The sequence below is a fragment of the Lipotes vexillifer genome, unplaced genomic scaffold (genome assembly GCF_000442215.2).
Source record: "Lipotes vexillifer unplaced genomic scaffold, Lipotes_vexillifer_v1.1 scaffold724, whole genome shotgun sequence".
NCBI lineage: Eukaryota > Metazoa > Chordata > Mammalia > Artiodactyla > Lipotidae > Lipotes > Lipotes vexillifer.
In genome coordinates this window covers 243684-261805 of record NW_006788746.1, presented here as the reverse complement: position 1 = coordinate 261805, position 18122 = coordinate 243684, and the positions used below count along the sequence as shown (strand labels likewise).

Here is an 18122-nt window from a genome sequence, read left to right as displayed (position 1 = left end):
CTGAGCCTGCGCGTCCGGAGCCTGTGCTCCACAATGGGAGAGGCCACAACAGTGAGAGGTCTGCGTACCCAAAAAAAAAAAAAAAAAAAGCAAACTGTGATGGGGTCTTGCTCCATTTGACACTGCTGATCACTCACATCAGGGCTTCACAAACTTGGCTGCACCTCAGAATCAACTGGAAGCTTATTCAAAAAGTACTAATTCCAAGGAAGAAGGATAAAGAGATAAACACGAGAAAAAAAGGCAGCACAGAGGACAGATCTCAAGGATTGACACAAAGATTTCAAAAGGATAAAAAAGAGTGAGAAACAAAATATTAGGAAAAGAAAAAGAAAAAAAAAGTCACAGAAGTAAAATCCCCAGAGTTCAAAAAAGTCTTCAGTCTACATACTGAAATGGATCATCTAGTACCAGGCAAAAAAATAAAGAAAGAAAGAAATTAAAAAAAAAAAAAAGATCCCATGAAAATTCTGAATTCCAAAGACTTAGAACAAAGACTCTATAAGGATCACTGTGGGGGTTGGTGGTGGTGGTGTGTGGCGGGGAGGAGAACCAGAGGTACCTAGAAAAGAAAAATAAAGGATGGTTTGTACTTCTTTTGGGCCACACTAAGTGATGTGATACTTTTCTGTGACTTCAATGTTCTGAGGGAAGAATGACTGTGATAAAAGATTTTTTACACTCCATTAAACAAAAAAGTATCATCAAGACATGTAAGGACACAAAGTTATAGTACTCATTTACCCTTTTTGAAAAAAGTACTAGAAAAGGTACTAGAAGTATTAGAAGACAATCGTGAGATAAAATAATGGGGACATATGGGCAAAGATGAAGTGGAGGTGATCGATGAAATCAGTAAGGCAGGTGCAAACATCTAAATGACTGTTAATAATAAGCTTATGAAACTTAATGCAAATGTCAAAGTACTCTTAAAAGAGAACATCCATAATGTTAAAAAACGACTTATAATCTAGATCTAAAATCTCAGATAATTTCAACCATACTTAGGAGGACTGAGGGAAGAAGTAAAAACATGATAAATTTCTCTCCTCTGTCAGGAATGAAACCACTGGATTTTTCTTTTTTTTTTTCTTCCTGTGAAGAACGAGATTCTTAAATACGTTTACCAAAAAATACTAGAACAATAAATATAATGACTCCAGGTTCCTTGCTACTAGATACTCTTAATGAGTAGTCTGAGTAAGGTCCAGAAATCTCTATTCTATAAAACTCCCTTATGGGAAGAAGGGAATCGTTAAAACTTTATATCAGAGTTTCTTTTCTAAAATTACATCATTTTCTAAATTTTAAAATATTTTATTACGATATACGTTTTACTTATTATGTGAGAGTTTCTTAACCCCTTGCACTATTAATATTTGGTCTGGATAACTCTGTTGTGGTGGCTGCTTTGTCACGGGGTGTTGTAGGCTCTTTAGCAGTATCCCTGGCCTCTATCCACTAGATGCCAGTAGTAATTCCCAAGCCATGACAATCAAAAATAACTCCAGACATCACCAAATGTCTCCTGGGTGACATAATTACTGCTGGTTGAGAGTCACTGTCCTGAAGTGTAGACCTTTTCATAATGTGAATGCCCTCTTTTTTTGGCCTTGTGGCATGCGGGATCTTAGTTCCTTGACTAGGGATCGAACCTGTGCCCGCTGCAGTGGAAGCATGGATTCTTACCCACTGAACCACCAGGGAAGTCCCTGTGAATGCCCTCTTAATTTATAAAAATGACAGTATGGTTTGGTTAAAAGTAAAATAAAGTCACATTCTAAATGAATGTGTGAACAAACCAAAATTTTTAAGTGGAACAAATTCAGCTTCCCAAGTGATTCAGCTAGATGAGAAACACTCTTTGGTATACATGAGAATTATCTAGACTCTTTGCTGTACGTGAGAATTATCTAGAGAGCTTTGTTCAAAATACAGATTTCCAGTCTTCACCTCTGCAGAATGTGATTAATATGATTACTAAGACTGAGGTGGCTCTAGGAATTGTATTTTTTAGTAAAAAGGCTGTCCATAATCTCATTTTTGAAATATATTGTTCTATAGTTAACTAATGCCTACACGGAGAGAATAAATCCCTATCAATTTACTCCCAGTGTCTCCTTCCTTTTCCTAGTCCCTCAGCCAGCTCACTCTGCTTATGGATGTAGTTCTGTTACCATATGAACATTATTTAAACCAAAACCATCATTTATGGTAATCTTAGGCCACTTAGAGTAAGGATAGAAGTGCTTACTCCTTTACAACATGCAAGGGTAGGGTGCTAATTCTCATATGGATCTTTCTGGAATACTGTGAAGTTGCCAACTGATAGAGGTCCTAATCCTTGGAGGATATGCAGGACCATTCAGGTTGATAGTGGCCATGCTGTTTCTGGATGTACTATATCAAATTTACCATTAAAAGTAATGGATATATGACAAAGACATTTTTAAAATAAACGATTTAAAAAATACTACCTCTAAAAAGAAGCTTAAAAAAGACTTCCTAAAATTTACCATGCTTACTTGAAGAAATATCAGATGAGGAAAAAAGTAGCACACCTATTACTTATAAAAAGGCTTTAAGTGGTTGTTATTTACTTACCTGATCACCACGTTTCAGTCCTGCATCAGCAGCTTTGCTACCAGGTTCTACACCTTCAACAAAAATACCAAATGCCTTCTCACTTCCTCCATTTAGGCTGAAATGCAGAGGGGACTCCCGGGAAGCCTTTTGCAGCACAACCTGTCTCCACTTAGCCTTTGCAGCACAGGCAATATTCAATAACCGGAGATGACCATTCATTTTCTAGAAAGTAGAAAGGGGTAAGGTATATATAAATGTATATATTTATTCCTATAGGCTTTTATAAATCACCTAAAATTATTAGAATTAGAGCTATATTTAAAATATAGAGGAAATAAAGAACATATAAATAGGGGTAAATAAAGCTGGAGGGAAACATTCCACCCTAGAGCACTCTCAAGAATAAGATCTCTTAATATGATTTTTTTTAAGTTTCTAGAAAAGGTTAGAAAAGTGATGTCTCATTTAGAGAGGGATGACAAAAAAAATTTCTTCTTCATTTTCTGAACCTTACTAATACATAATCTGTTATTACCATCTTGCTTATCTCCTGGCTGTTACATAAAACCAGAATCTTTTTAAACCTTTATTTAAAACCTTAAAGGACTTGACCCACCTTCCCAACATTGTCTAACATTCAAAGACACATTCAAGTCTCCATCTCTTCTAGAAATATTATTCTTATATTATTTTAGATCTTCCTATATTATTTTAGATCTTCCTTAAACTAATAATATTCTAACTTTCAGGTTCTAATACCAGTTTAATATTTAACTATTCTCGAATAGTGTACTAAGTAGATCTCATGTCTATAACAAGAAGCTAAATTTTTTTCAGGGTAGGAACGAAGTCTTACACCTGTTGTGATCCTATATAACAACTTGGGAGTATAAAGTAGAATTCAATAAATACTTGATGACTGACTCGATTACTGGGGAAAAAAATCCCATGATTGTAAGGCAGTTTCTATTTTTCATAAGCCCCTTGAATATTTACATAGCCAGCACTGGAAGAGCCTCTATGGACCTCTTAATCAAGTTCCCTGTTCATCCCCCCCATTTCACATAGAGCAGATGTGCTGCTGAAAAGGCTACAGGAACCAAGAGGTAAGGAAAGGGACAAAATAATCTGCCAATTTCCCCCTCTTTATTCAACTTAATCCACTTGTACTATATGAGTAATAACAATGGTTCTTGAAAATTTGCTATGTGCCAGATTTTGCTGGCAGATTCTTATGTTTATTAACTTACTAAAATCCTCACAACAATCTCAACAATCTAGAGGCTACTGTCTATAAAATAAGACAACTGAGGCATATAAGGTTGGACAACTTGTCCAAGTTCACATATGCACCAAGTGGTGAAGTCTGAATGTTAATTCAGGCAATCTGACTCCTGAGCTGCATTATTAACTTCCTAAAATTTCAAGTTTCTTGGAGCAGATAACCCAGTTGCAGTTCAAAGCTTTATATCTAATAGGGAAAATAAAATGGATTTATAAATAGCTACCATGAAAGTTAAGAAGACCTTGAGGGTATTAATTGTAGGTGTTGTATATTAAGAACAAGTGAAATCACATGCAGAAGGGAGACTTAGAAAGTCTAAAGTAGATCTGATAAAGTATGTGTATTTGTATGCCTAAATCAGTGAAGACTGTGGAAGAAGCATGATTTTTGTTTGGGCTGAAGTAGCAGAGGATGAACAGAAGTCTAGAATACAGATTTAGAAGTTCTCAGAACAGGCAATCAAGACACAGGAGAAGATGAAAGCTGTTCTGAGTTGCTATTCTTCAGGGGTGGGGTGGGAGGTTGGTAAGAATCCCTAAACTCTGAAGAAGATAAAATTCTTCTGAGCCTTACTGTATCTTCCAGATTTTTTTCAAATTCCTCCAGAAATCGAGTCATAGCAGGATCACCTTCAAAATCATTAAAATGATTATTTACCCATAATAATACAATCCGTGTTACCTGCGGAAACATGGAAGAGGCAGCATACGATTATATGAGAGGCATTCTTTCTGCAAAAGTAGGTTCCAAAAGCATGTCTTAAACCGAGGGGAAACTGAGTTTTATGGCTAATCCCTTTGCCCACCTGCTCACACACAAAAGGCTCATTCTAACAGAGAGGCATGTTTTAGTTTGAGCTTTTGCTTCCTTACATACACAAGTAACAGAGAAAGCCAAGACTGCCTTCACTGAAAAAACAAGCCTGTATACTAACATGTAAGAAGTACATGGGATATATATTTTGGACAGTATCTTAAAATGCAAGCTGCCAAGAGCAGGCAAATGTCAAAAGTGTTTCTTTAGCTGAGAACATGTTTCACCAAAATTGTAATAAAAATCTGAAACTTCCTTCGTAAATACTGTGTATTTTCAAAGTTGTGAACTGATTTATTACTTTGTACCACAGATTAACAGAAAAGTTAAAAACTAACAAATGGAGATTGAATTAAATAATGTGTCTACAGGGAACTCTACTCAGTGCTTTGTGGTGACCTAAATGCAAAGGAAATCCAAAAAAGAGAGGATATATGTATACGTATACCTGATTCACTTTGCTGTACAGCAGAAATACAACACTGTAAAGCAACTACACTCCAATAAATATTAATAATAATAAAAAGCTTCTGAATATTAAGAAAAGACACAGGAGCCAAAATAAGATCAAAAGAAATAACCCAGAGAATTTTCCAAAATCTAAAAAAAAAAAAAAAGGGAAAAAAAAAGTGCCTAACAATATAAGTAATTTAAGTCATATACTTTTAAAATTGTGGTAAAATACACATAAAATCCATCATTTTAACCACTTTATAAAGTGTACAATTCAGTGGCATTTAGCACATTCACAATTGTGTACAACCGTCCCCACTACTAGTTCTAGAACATTTTCATCACCCCAAAAGAAAACCCCATTCCCAATAAGCAGTCACCTCCCATTCTACCCTTCTTCCAGCCCCTAACAGCCACTACTTACTTGCTTTTCTGTCTCTGTGATTTGTCTACCTGGATACCTCATACAATATGTGATCTTTTATGACTGGCTTCTTTGTCTTACCATAATATTTTCAAGGTTTATGCATGTTGCACCATGTATCAGTATTTCATTTTTTTTTAATGGCTGAATAATATTTCATTATATGGTATACTGTATTTTGTTTATCCATTCATCAGTTGATGGACATTTGGGTTGTTTCCACATTTTGGCCATCATCAATAGTGCTGCTATGAACACTGCTTACAAACTTTTGTTTGCACACCTATTAGCTCTTTTGGATATATGCTTCAGGAGTAGAACTACTGGGTTATACGGTAATTCTATGTTTAACTTTTTGAAGAACTGCTAAGCTGTTTTCCACAGCAGCTACACCATTTTACATTACCATAATCAAGTATGGGAATTCCATTTTCTCCACATCAATACCCTTAAAATGCTTGTTATTTCCTTTCCTTTTTTTAAGTCATCTTAGTGGGTGTGAAGTGATCAAAACCATCACTGTGGTTCTGATTTGCAATTTCCCTGACTAATGACACTGAACATCTTTTTCATGTGATTGCTGGCCATTTACATATCTTCTTGGGAGAAATGTCTATTCAAGTCCTTTGTCCATTTTAAATTGTATTGCCTTTTTGGTGTTGAGTTGTAAGAGTTCTTTATATATTCTGGATACTAGACCCTTATCAGACATATGATTTGCAAATATATTCTCCTATTCCATGTGTTGTCCTGTTTTTCCTGATAGTACCTTTAATGTAGAAAAGGTTTTAATTTTGATGAAGTTCAATATATCTGTTTTTTCCATTGTTCAAGGTTGTGCTTTGGGTATCATACCTAAGAAACCACTGCCTAATCCAAGGTCATGATTTTTTTTCACCCGTTTTCTTTGAAGAGTATTATAGTTTTAGCTCTAATATTAGGTTTCTGATCCATTTTGAGTTAATACTGAATACGGTACAAAGGTCAAACTTCATTCTTTTACACATGAATATTTAAGTTGTCCTTAAATCATATTTTTGTTCATTCTCTAGCATGCCTTTATTTCCTTAGCAACCTAAGTAACTATATATAATTTCAAAATCAGGGGGAAGGCAAGCCTGTAGTTTTGGACACTTGAGTTTCCTAGACGATAGAATTCCACAGTCCAACTACATCTAACTTATTTCCCTTAAAGTATAACTCAGAAAGATATACCAGGCAATTATTATTAATTATTATGGCCCTACTTTTATTTTTCTTAAAATGACTAACTTCCTACCTGTTACTGAGGTAGTTTACTGGTAGTAATGTACCAGTAGCTGAGGTATCACTATTCTTTCCATGAGAAGTACAAACACCCCATAAAATAAGGTAAGATAATCTATTTATAACAGCAAACAATGTTTAATGCAAAAAAAACCCCTCTAGATTAAAATAAGTTACAGCAGTGATAAATTATGGTCAGAAAGATAAACTGTTTTAAAATGATTAAAAAGTCTTTAACTCAAAAATCAATGTATTTCTAATTCTATTTAGATTGTTTCTAAGCCCTCTTGAAAAAATTTACTTGGTGGATATTCTTTCTAAACTATTAAATGACTTTTAAATGTTTTATTGATCTCCTCAGTAACCACCAAGTATTTTGATAAAGTGTAAAAATATTATCATCCATCTTCTGAATTTACAGCTACACCACAGCCTGCTTTCAGTTTTTGCCTTTTAAAAGGCAAAATATCCACTTTTAACATTTTATTCTGTCATAAAAGTAACCAAGCAGACATATGTCTATACTGATTCACTAACTTTTTAGGTGAACTGAATCTTATCAAAATAAACATTTAATTTGTCAGTTGCAAAAGGTTTTGGGGGAATAAAATTTAAAAGTTAAAATCACTTTCATGCCTTTTATAATTATAAAACCAACCTTATCCCTTAAGCTGTCAATTTTAAACCATTCCAATAGTTTGGTCCCAACATCCAAAGGACTTTCAAGAAATGTTCTATAAGTTAATAGGAAATCTTCTATATAAGTTGGGTCCACAATGGAATGCTCTTCTATTAAATGCATGATGAGACGCTCAGGTGTTGCCTAAAAAAGAAAAATATAGGAAGAATTAGAAAATAAACAAGTAGCTCAGGAACCAAAGAACTCCTATTGATTACTTCCTTTTGTAGCCACTCTATTACAAAGTCCTTGAAGTAAAGTTTCACTTTTAAAACCCTCAGTACTGGGAGTAGGTAGTCTCTCTAGGTTGTAGTCCACCATCACCCAGAGGTTTAGAGAGAGAAAAGGCAGAGGAATAAACATGCACAACAGCATTTACTTGGCCATAGCTGTTTTTATTGGCATTTCATCATAAGAATGGGGGGATAATGTAATGACTGTCGCGAGTAAAGAGAAGGAAGAGGTAAGAGTTAAATTAAAGAAGTAAATAAATAAAGTTTTCTTCCAAATTTAATCATCCTTAAATTCTCTTCTGTCCCAGGCTATAGGAACAACATAGCAGCTCAAGATAGCTTGTTTTATTGTTGTTACTTCCGGGAATAGAGGTTTCCTCTTCTATGGTTTCTTCATTCTAGTTCACCAGAGGAACCAGAAGTTCTATAGATACTTTTTACATTAACTCAGAGTTTAACTCCTTGCCTGTTTCCCAACTTATAAAAAGGAATGCAAACAACATTTATCTACTGCTCCTTCTTGAGCTTCTGAATCAATGTTAAACTTTATTACCTTAGCAACATTTTCAAAAATGGGTACACAAAACAAATACAGAAATAAACCAGATGTTAAGCCAAATATAAAAATCAACTGTTGCCCATAACCTCAAATTTCAATTTGTTGCATTTATCCAAAGAATTTCACTGGCCAGAATTACTGCATGGCAAACACAGATTAATACTAACAGTATTCTTATTTAAGAATTTATTAAAAAATAAAAAAGGGTACCCCACTGCTAATAAGGTATGTAAATCATTTCTCTAGAAGGAAGTCAGAGGAAAGGCTCTTTGAATTACCTATTTAAGGGACAAGACAACCACAGGTCATTCCTATTCTTCTCCACCCTCCAAAACACTCCAAGAATACCAAATTGGGTCTATCATTAAGGCAAATCACAATCTGAGTTCACTTAAAATGCGGTTCTTAGATCATATATAGCTAAGTCAGGGGTGGAAATGATCAACATGTTAAAGAAAGGTCATTATTCTGATTAGCTAAATCACTGAGGCAGGATCTCTGTGGAGACTAGGCCATATATTCAAAACTGTATTTAAAGACAAGTCCCTGGGACTGCCCTGGTGGTTCAGTAGTAAAGAATCCACCTTACAATGCAGGGGACTCGAGTTTGATCCCTGGTTAGAGAATTAAGACCCCACATGCCGCGGGGCAACTAAGCCCATGCACCACAACTACGGAGCTTGCACACCTCAGCTAGCAAGCCCACGTGCCACAAACTACAGAGCCCACGTGCGCTGGAGCTTGTGAGCCACAACTAGAGAAGAGAAAACCCGCACACCACAACTAGAGAGAGGTCTGTGCACCACAAGAAGATACCACGTGCTGCAATTAAGACCCAGCCAAAAATAAATAAAATAAATAAATAATAAATCAATCTTTTTTAAAAAAAAGACAAGTCCCATTGTCATGCAGAGGCATGTTACCAAATTGCTCACTAGCATCTAATAAGGTGGATGCTGGGTGACAGGGTATGCAGAGTGGGCAGGTGAAGGAGATGGCTGGCATGGTAGAGTTTGGTTATGATGAACAAATAAGTAAATATATAGAGCATAACAAGAGCCACTGGTGGATAAAGTATTTACAAGTAGGGGAAGGAAAAGGCTACCAAAAACTTTGTGGTACAGTACTGGAACTGGGAGTACTGGTATGAACTCTTGACTGTTATCAATAGATAGATAGATATAAGAAGATATAGGTGTGTATGAATTTATAGTAAATAAATAAATATACTTCCTACCTCTGTCTGATGAAAAGTTCTAGAAGCAATGACACCACAGTAGCAGTGAACAGAGTGCCCAGATCTTGGTTTTTTAATGCTGTTCTCTACTAGAAGGATCCAGGGCTCTCTGGAGAAATGTCTGATTCCAAAGCAGGGGCAGTAAAAGATGAGCCTGGAACATCTCATTTTGCCAGATAATAATGAAGCTCTCAAAAAATGATGGGGACATGTCAAAAGGATACAGGAATCAGCCTTAAGAGAGTCCCACTGGCCAAATCTGGGACAATCTGACGATCAGAACAACACTGATGGTAAGGGAATACAATACATGAGACCATAACAATATAATTAAAGAGGGGAGAATGCTCATTCTTACAGTAGAATGACAATAAATGTAGAAGAAATAATGGAAATAGAAAATCACCATTACAGGCAGGAGTAGTCAATTGAAGTAAAGACTGGTGGATAGAGGTTTGTTAAGACATACTGACACTATCCCAGAACATCAATGCTCCAAATGCTCATCAATTACAAAGGGTAAAATGGTGGCTTTAAGTGAAGAAACTTGACAGACACCAAGAGGACCAGGTGATTAAGGTTAACTTCACTGGTGGTGAGATAGGTTGACATTGTACGCTCCCTGAAATGATGCACTGAGAAAAGCACAACATTATTTCTGTGGAATTCCTGCCTGGAAAGCATGACTATAGTCTGGGCATGAGGCAACACTGGACAGATCTTATCTGAGGGTCATACTTGAATCACTGGGTTATATTGTCTCCCTACAAGAGATTTCTTTGATTTGCTCTTGAGTCAGGGAGGAAAGAGGGAAAGACTGTTCCTGGCATAGACTTAAGTGACATGACAACTAAATGCAACTGTGTGCCTGGATGAGATTTTGAACCAAAAAGGAAAAAAGAGCCATTGTTGGGATAGTTGGTAAAAATCTAAATAGTATCTGTGGACTGAATGGTTTTACTTTATCAATGTACATTTCCTAACTTGAAGGTTTCTATGGTGTTTATAATAGGAGACTGTTCTTGCTTTTAGGATATACACAATGAAACATTTAGGAGTGAGGAGGCAGACTGCTCTCAAACGGTTGAAAAAGACTGACGATAATGGAGAAAATGCAGTGAAATGTTAACATTTGGGGAATCTGAGTCAGGGTGTTCTCTGTACTGTTCTTGCAACTCTTCTGTAAGTTTGAAATTACAGGGCTTCCCTGGGTGGCACAGTGGTTAAGAATCCGCCTGCCAATGTAGGAGACATGGGTTTGAGCCCTGGTCCAGGAAGATCCCACGTGCTGCAGAGCAACTAAGCCCATGCGCCACAACTACTGAGCCTGCACTCTAGAGCCTGCAAGCCAGAACTACTGAGCCTGCGTGCCACAACTACTGAAGCCCGTGCGCCTAGAGCCCGTGCTCCACAACAAGAGAAGCCACCACAATGAGAAGCCTGCACACCGCAAGAGTAGCCCCTGCTCGCTGCAACTAGAGAAAAGCCAACAAAGACCCAATACAGCCAAAAATAAACAAATTTGTAAAAAAAAAGAAAAAGAAAAAGAAATTATAAAAATATAAGGCTCACCATGAGCCTTCATAAAAAGATAGTCTATGCAGTCCACATATATACTCATTTTTTTCTACATAGAAAGCTTACGCCTATCAACTCAGGAAAAGAAAAAGACAGTGTTGAGGAATAGCCTGACTCCTGAGGAATCTGACACCAGTCCCTCTTATTGTTAAATAAAGCTTCTGCACTTATAATGAAAAATAACACATATACTTATTTTGCAACCAAGACTTACTTGAAAAGAAAAAAAGGTCATGCATTTACTTCCTCTCTTGCAACTAGAATTGCTCTATTTTACATCTATATGTCATTAAAGAGACAGGGAGATGGGAGAGTGGAAGGCAAGGGGGCAAGGAATAGGGTAGAGAAGGAATTAGAGAAGGGAAAACAATATGGGTAGTAATACTCAGATTCTATAGCATGCTAAGGCTTTTGATTTGCCACATTTAGCCCTAATAAAGCCCTGCCATAGCATCCTCATTTTCAGATATGAAAATTGAGGTTCAGAGAAGTTAATGTCTATTTCAATGCCACAGAGATCTAGTAAGCACTCATCTAGGATTCTTTATGCATTTATGGTTGGTCCTTTCAATTTCTGTTTTGTTTCTGAATATTGCTGTCTTTGATTAAATTAATTCCCATTATCAACGGATCATACAATAAATTTGAGAAGGAAAATTTTGACTGGTATACTCTAAATAATATCCGTCCATACTGATATTAAATGGCAATGTTACCCTTCCTCAACAAAATGTGTAAAAACCAACTTAGAAAAAGTCAAAAGAATTAACACATTTATTTACACTAGATCCCAAAGTTAATGAATTATCTTGCACTACTCAAAAAGTGGTTCAAAACCTTTTAAGCAAGATGAAAGCTTTATTCTATCAATAACAAGAAAAATAAGTAAAAAATACCCACCTTGATTACAATGTGTCCTTTCCTGGTTCCACTGCGATCTAGTTCACGGTGCTCATGTACCATAACAATTTCTCCCTCTTCCTCAACTTTATGGGTATTTTTTTCCACATGATTTAAAATTCTCCAATAATCCTGCTGGGCTATGCAGACAAACTGTCCGAGAACAACATGGGGACAATTAATGAACCTATAATACATAAATATATCACTATGCACCAAGGCAGAGCACAAAGGTCAGAACTCAAGTGGCATAAGTTCTTTTTTATTTCATCCCTTCATTCCTTAACAAAAATCAAGATAAAATAAATAATTCATGCACAAAGAGACCAAAGAAATTAAATCCATTTGAATTCTACTCTAAAAGGAGAAGTGAGCATCTACTTCTCTCAAAACTGACACTATGCAAAGAAAACATGAAGCAGGAGTAAGTTAGAAACAAACAACTCAGAAGTTCCTATTTCTTCCTCTATTGAAAAAAAAAACAAAAAAGAGACTGAGCTGGCTAATATCAGATAGAAATTTAACAAATCAACATTTATTAGACATATTCTCTTTAAAATATGTATAGTTTGCTCAATTCCACAAATATTTGAGTCTGATATAAAATCTAGTTTCCTTTATTAACTGTGAGCTTTTCAAACCCCCAATTCTCAAATCAAGCTATTTTATTTTGGGGAAGGAACAAAAAGCTCAGCCATTTAAAATCAAGAAACAAGAGAACACAAGCAGACATAAGCTTACCTGACAATCGTCTACTTTAGTCCTAACAACTCCATGCGTGTACTGCTTATCCAGAGTGGGTGTAATTCCAAAACTATTTCCCATAAAGAGATTTTCAACTTTTCCATCTGGATGACTAATTTCTACAGTGCCGTTTAAAATAACATACCATGAGTCAAGCTATAGAGAAAAATATACGCTTTAAGAATCTTTGGGAAAAGAGGGTTACATGTTAACTTTGAAAAATAATCAATCAATATATAGAACTCGTATAATTTAAAAAAGAAAAAAGAATATCTGATTATATTACTAAATACTCTGTCAGTAACACCCTATTCCTGTTAAGCCAACCACTAAAGTTTATTTTACTCTTTCTTCTTTTAGTCACCAAATGAAATCAGGAACTCTCAGTAACTGTTACGGTTAAGACCACCAGCTCTAGGCTTCCCTGGTGGCACAGTGGCTAAGAATCCACGTGCTAATGCAGGGAACTATGGGTTCAAGCCCTAGTCCGGGAAGATCCCACATGCTGTGGAACAACTAAGCCCATGCGCCACAATTACTGAGCCTGTGCTCTAGAGCCCGTGAGCCACAACTACTGAAGCCCCCACGCCTAGACCCTGTGCTCCGCAACAAGAGAAGCCACCGCAATGAGACGCCTGCGCACTGCAATGAAGAGCAGCCCTGCTCGCTGCACTAGAGAAAGACTGCGTGCAGCAACGAAGACCCAATGCAGCCAAAAATTAAATAAAATAATTTAAAAAAAAAGGCTACAAACGGCACAGTCCCATTAATACAAAAAAAAAAAAAAACCAACAGCTCTTGGAATTTGAATCCAGAATCTGTCACTGACTAGCTGAGTGACTCTGGGCAAGTTATTTAACCTCCTAGGCTTCAATTTCTTTACTGCTAAAATGGGCATAACAACATTACCTATCACAGGACTTTTGTGTCCATTAAAAATGAGTTTAATACAAACCAAGTGATTAGAATAGTGTCTGGCACATAGCAAACATTCAAAAGAAAGAAAGAAAAAAAAAAAAGGGAGCTAGTGATTAATTCAGAAAAACTATTAAAAGCCTGAATTTTAAGGCATATCTTAAAAAATATTGAAAATTTCTCCTTATGTTAAGAAAATACTGCTCTCAATTTATACCAAAGTATTTAATGCTCTAAGGAGACATATTCTAAGGCCTATTGTATATCAGTGAAAGACTACTTGTTCTCATGTGGTATCCCTTTTATTAGCCTAAACTTTCAATTTTAATGTAAATCAGTTTTAATGTGATTTAAGGGAAATCTGGATTATCAGTTCTAAAGGAGAATCACTGGCAACAAGAAATATTTTTTCAAAACTGTTTTTTTTAATTTTTAGTTATTTCAAATATAAAATACACTCACTGTGGAATTTGTGGATTACACAAATTACTTGAGGACAGGGGCTGTGTTGGGGTTTTCCACCACTATCCTGTGTACCTAGCACAAAGAAGGCACACAACAAATTTTTGCTGACAGAACCGTGAAATATTAAAAGAAGACAAAATTTGTGGAAAAGTAAAGTTATTCAAAACCCCACTATTTATACAGTTGTCATCAAAAGTTTAGTATTTTTCTCCCATGTTTATATTATTTCACATTGTTGAACTATTTAGACTATCCTGTCCTTTTAAAATTTAATACTATATTCATTTGTTCAACAAACTTTTTTTTAGTATACCCTATGTGCCAAACGATTGCTAGGATACAGGGAGAAAGCATGTAGACAAAGCTAGAGCTAAGGCCCCTGCCCTCAAAGATATCTATCAAATTTTACAATAACTTGAAAACCTATATAGTATTATAACCTGTGGCTATATAATAATTTAGTTAACCACTGTTTTTTCGGGGGGATATATTTTGGTCATTTCCAATTTTTACTATTATACATATCCTCCAATGAATATCTTTTGGCATAACTCTGAGTTTTATATTGTGTCTGGAGGAGAGACATTAAAAAGGGGAATAATGGGTTAGAGGCTGTTAATACTTTGAAGCCCATGTTAAAAATTTCTAAATGATTTTCCAGAAATACTGTTTATATTCCTACTAGTAGTATATGACAATGTGCACTGACTGACATCTCACCATTCATTTTTATCAGTTCGATAAGAAAACCAGTGAAGTGCTACCTAACAGCAGTAACACTTTTCAATTCCTCTGAATCCTCCCTCCGCCCATCCGCAAGTTGCCATCCAAGCATTTTTGAAAATAGAATTGCCACATAAATGCCTCAACTGACAGCAGTCTACTAGGAGGCACAGGTACCAATACATTTCCTTCATTTAAAAAAAACTGTATAATATGAAAAAGGGATAAGGAGATTACATACTTGAAAAACATTTTAATAATAATGTTATAAATATACTAATATAACAATAATTATTGACATGTATACACTGATGTGTATAAAATGGATGACTAATAAGAAAAAAAATAAATTAATAAACAAAACAAAACAGAATAATTAAGAAAAATTTTTTAAAGTCTTATAATTTAATTTGAGAAGTAAAAACAAATTTGGTCCAATGAATATTAATTACTGAACATCTATTCTGTGCAAGGTCCACTGCCCGGAAATCAAAATTAAGACAAAATAAAGCAAAAACAAAACAAAACTTATCTTTTCAGAAATTATAACTATCCCAAACTCAGCAGTCATTTAAAAAATTGTATAAATTTTAAAAGTCAAGATCTACACAAGTTTATGAAAATTAAATTATTCTAAAAATTAGCTGCTATAACCAATTAATGTGTAACATCTATTTGCTAACCTACCTCTTGCCCATCTTCAAGAATAATAGCTCCAGCCTGCTCCACCACTTCAAAAATCATCACTGAGCAGAGTTCTCTCCTTACAGACATGGTCATGTTTGCAAAAGCAGGAAGCTGGTGCATAAACTCCAGTAACTGTTCTGTTAAAAAACAGAAATTCTAGTTTAGTGAGCATCAAGGACTACAGTTTAAAGATACAATAAAATCCAGAATCCAATACCCAATTTTCTAATCAACTTAGGAATTCATGCTGCTAAACCAGAGAAACCAAGATACAAGATGACTGTTGCTTAAAAAAAATTCAGTTAGTTGGTTAACAGATATATTCAGACTCACATGAAAATACAGGCATAATGGAAGACACCAGAATTCACAACCTCCAGAGAGAACCAGGAAACTACACAGATTCAGATGAGGCTGGAGAGTTTAGCTAATTTTCCTAGCAGGAGATGCTATTCCATGGTGGTTACATTTAGTGATGTCCTTTGATCTAATAGACTAGTGTAAAAGGCTTTTGTCTGTTTCTTTCTGGGCTACAGTTTTTAAACAGTTATTAATAAATGTCAGTAAGTAATTAAATTAGGGACAACAAATGTGAATACTAGTTTCAGATTTGTCAAAGCAACTACAAGGTAACTCTCTTTAATTTAACCAACAAATGTTTGAATACCTGCCTCAGGCCATTCCCTGGTATAGATACATGAGCAATAAAGATAAAGGAAAAAACATTTAAGCAGTCAGCTAAGGCTGAAATAGAAGAAACCATAAGGTGCTATCTATCTACAGATAACTGGAAGTTAATCATATTTCAATTTTTAAGAAAGCCTTGTGAAAACAGCATAGTGTACAATCTTTACCACTAAAAATGCACTTACAGTTGCTGTCCAGATAGCATTCACAACATGAGTCTCAACTGTAGGTTGCATAACTATATTATATGTTATTAGCATGGCAAGGAATGTTCAAACGTATTGATCTTTACTCCCACAGATTATAATTTTAGTAGCAGTATCTTCTGACTTGAATCACAGCAGTATGACTCTTATAAAAGGGAAATCTAGGATAAAATCTTAATTGAATCATAATATATAACAACACTAAGTAATCTTTGTCCTTAAAGATAACATTAGCATCTTTAGTATTACTCAACCTCCAATGTACAGTAAGTAGTTCTATAAGAAATTAAAGGAAAATTCATAAAATTTGAACCAAATAATATACACATACATTAGTTTTTCAAGCTACAGGCAAAACTATGATTTTTGATAACATTTGAAATTTTTTTGAATTCATAGACATTGAACACTGACACACTGTGTTTTACATGTCTTATGGACATGGAGGGGGAAATCACTTTACTGCAATCAAAGCTATTGTTTTATAAATTGGGGCAGCCAGACTGTGAGGACTATCTGGCTGCAACATCCATCACCCTAATGATGGCCAGGGTTGATTCAGCTGATGTGGCTGTCTAGGCAGGTGTCCCCTTCCTCCCTTCACCACTCCACACATGCATCCATCCTGAAGCTGTACACTTAGTCAAAGAGAACAACCTGCCCCGATAGAGGAGAACCTTCCCTGAGAAAGGAGTACTGTCCTTCGCTTACGGATATATGAGCAGCTGCGTTCCACTGCTAGAACCTCCAAAACAAGCTCTAATATTGGGGCAGCTAGCCTCAAAGACGGCCCTAAACAATTCTTGCCTCTTGATATTCACGTCCTCGTGCAGTCCCCTCCCATACTGCATGAGGGTTGCTCTGTATGACAAACAGAATTGGGAAGAAGCAATGATGTATCATTCCTGAGGCCAGATCATAAAAGATACTATGGCATCTGCCTTATTCTCCCCTGAATTACTGGCTTTGGGGGAAACCAACTGCCATGTGGTGAGGACATTTAAACAACCTCTGGAGAAGCCCATGTGGAGAGGAACTGAGGTTCTATGCCAAAAGCCATGTGAGCAGCCACCTTGGAAGCAGATCCTCCAGCTTAGCCCAGTGACTGTAATCCCTGTCACATTCTGACTACAACCTCATGAGAGACAATGAGCCAGAACGACTCAGGTAGGCTGCTCCTGAATTCTTGACCCACAAAACCTTCTTGGGGGTAATTTGTTATGCACCAATAGGTATCTATATATAAATTGAACTATAAAATTCCTATTGTGAACAGATGTATTTCTTACCAATGTCATCATCAGTTTTGTCTGCAGGTTCTTTTTCAAGACATTCTCGAACAAGATCTCGCCCCTGCAGTGGATCTGTTCGATCAATCTCTTCCTCTTCCTCTTCTTCATCTTCAGAATCAACAGGTCCTTCTGGAAGACGTGTTAAATCTACATCTCCTACCTCACTTTCCGTAGCCTACAGAAAGAAATCTTGATCACTTACCATTTCATGTTAAAAAAATTATGTCACAATCTGAATGAAGCAAAACTACCCCTCCCACCAAATATTATCAAGAATTAGGCAACACTGTATGCTCTATCAAAAACAAAATGCTATGGGGGCTTCCCTGGTGGCGCAGTGGTTGAGAGTCCGCCTGCCGATGCAGGGGACACGGGTTCGGGCCCCGGTCC

At 36.0% G+C, this 18122-nt stretch overlaps 1 protein-coding gene across 6 annotated transcripts in view; it reads right to left on the bottom strand.

Annotated features, from left to right (window-relative positions):
* The window catches only part of RAPGEF6 (Rap guanine nucleotide exchange factor 6), a 222020-nt gene that overhangs the window by 66039 nt on the left and 137859 nt on the right, over window positions 1-18122 (bottom strand). For all 6 annotated transcript variants that reach the window (XM_007461756.1, XM_007461757.1, XM_007461758.1 and 3 more), the window contains exons 8-14: window positions 17730-17907; window positions 15548-15684; window positions 12755-12913; window positions 12014-12166; window positions 7486-7650; window positions 4445-4552; window positions 2605-2808 (exon numbers count right to left, since the gene is read on the bottom strand). In XM_007461756.1, coding sequence (XP_007461818.1) covers window positions 2605-2808; window positions 4445-4552; window positions 7486-7650; window positions 12014-12166; window positions 12755-12913; window positions 15548-15684; window positions 17730-17907 — 1104 coding nt within the window. The remainder of the gene's footprint in view (window positions 1-2604; window positions 2809-4444; window positions 4553-7485; window positions 7651-12013; window positions 12167-12754; window positions 12914-15547; window positions 15685-17729; window positions 17908-18122) is intronic.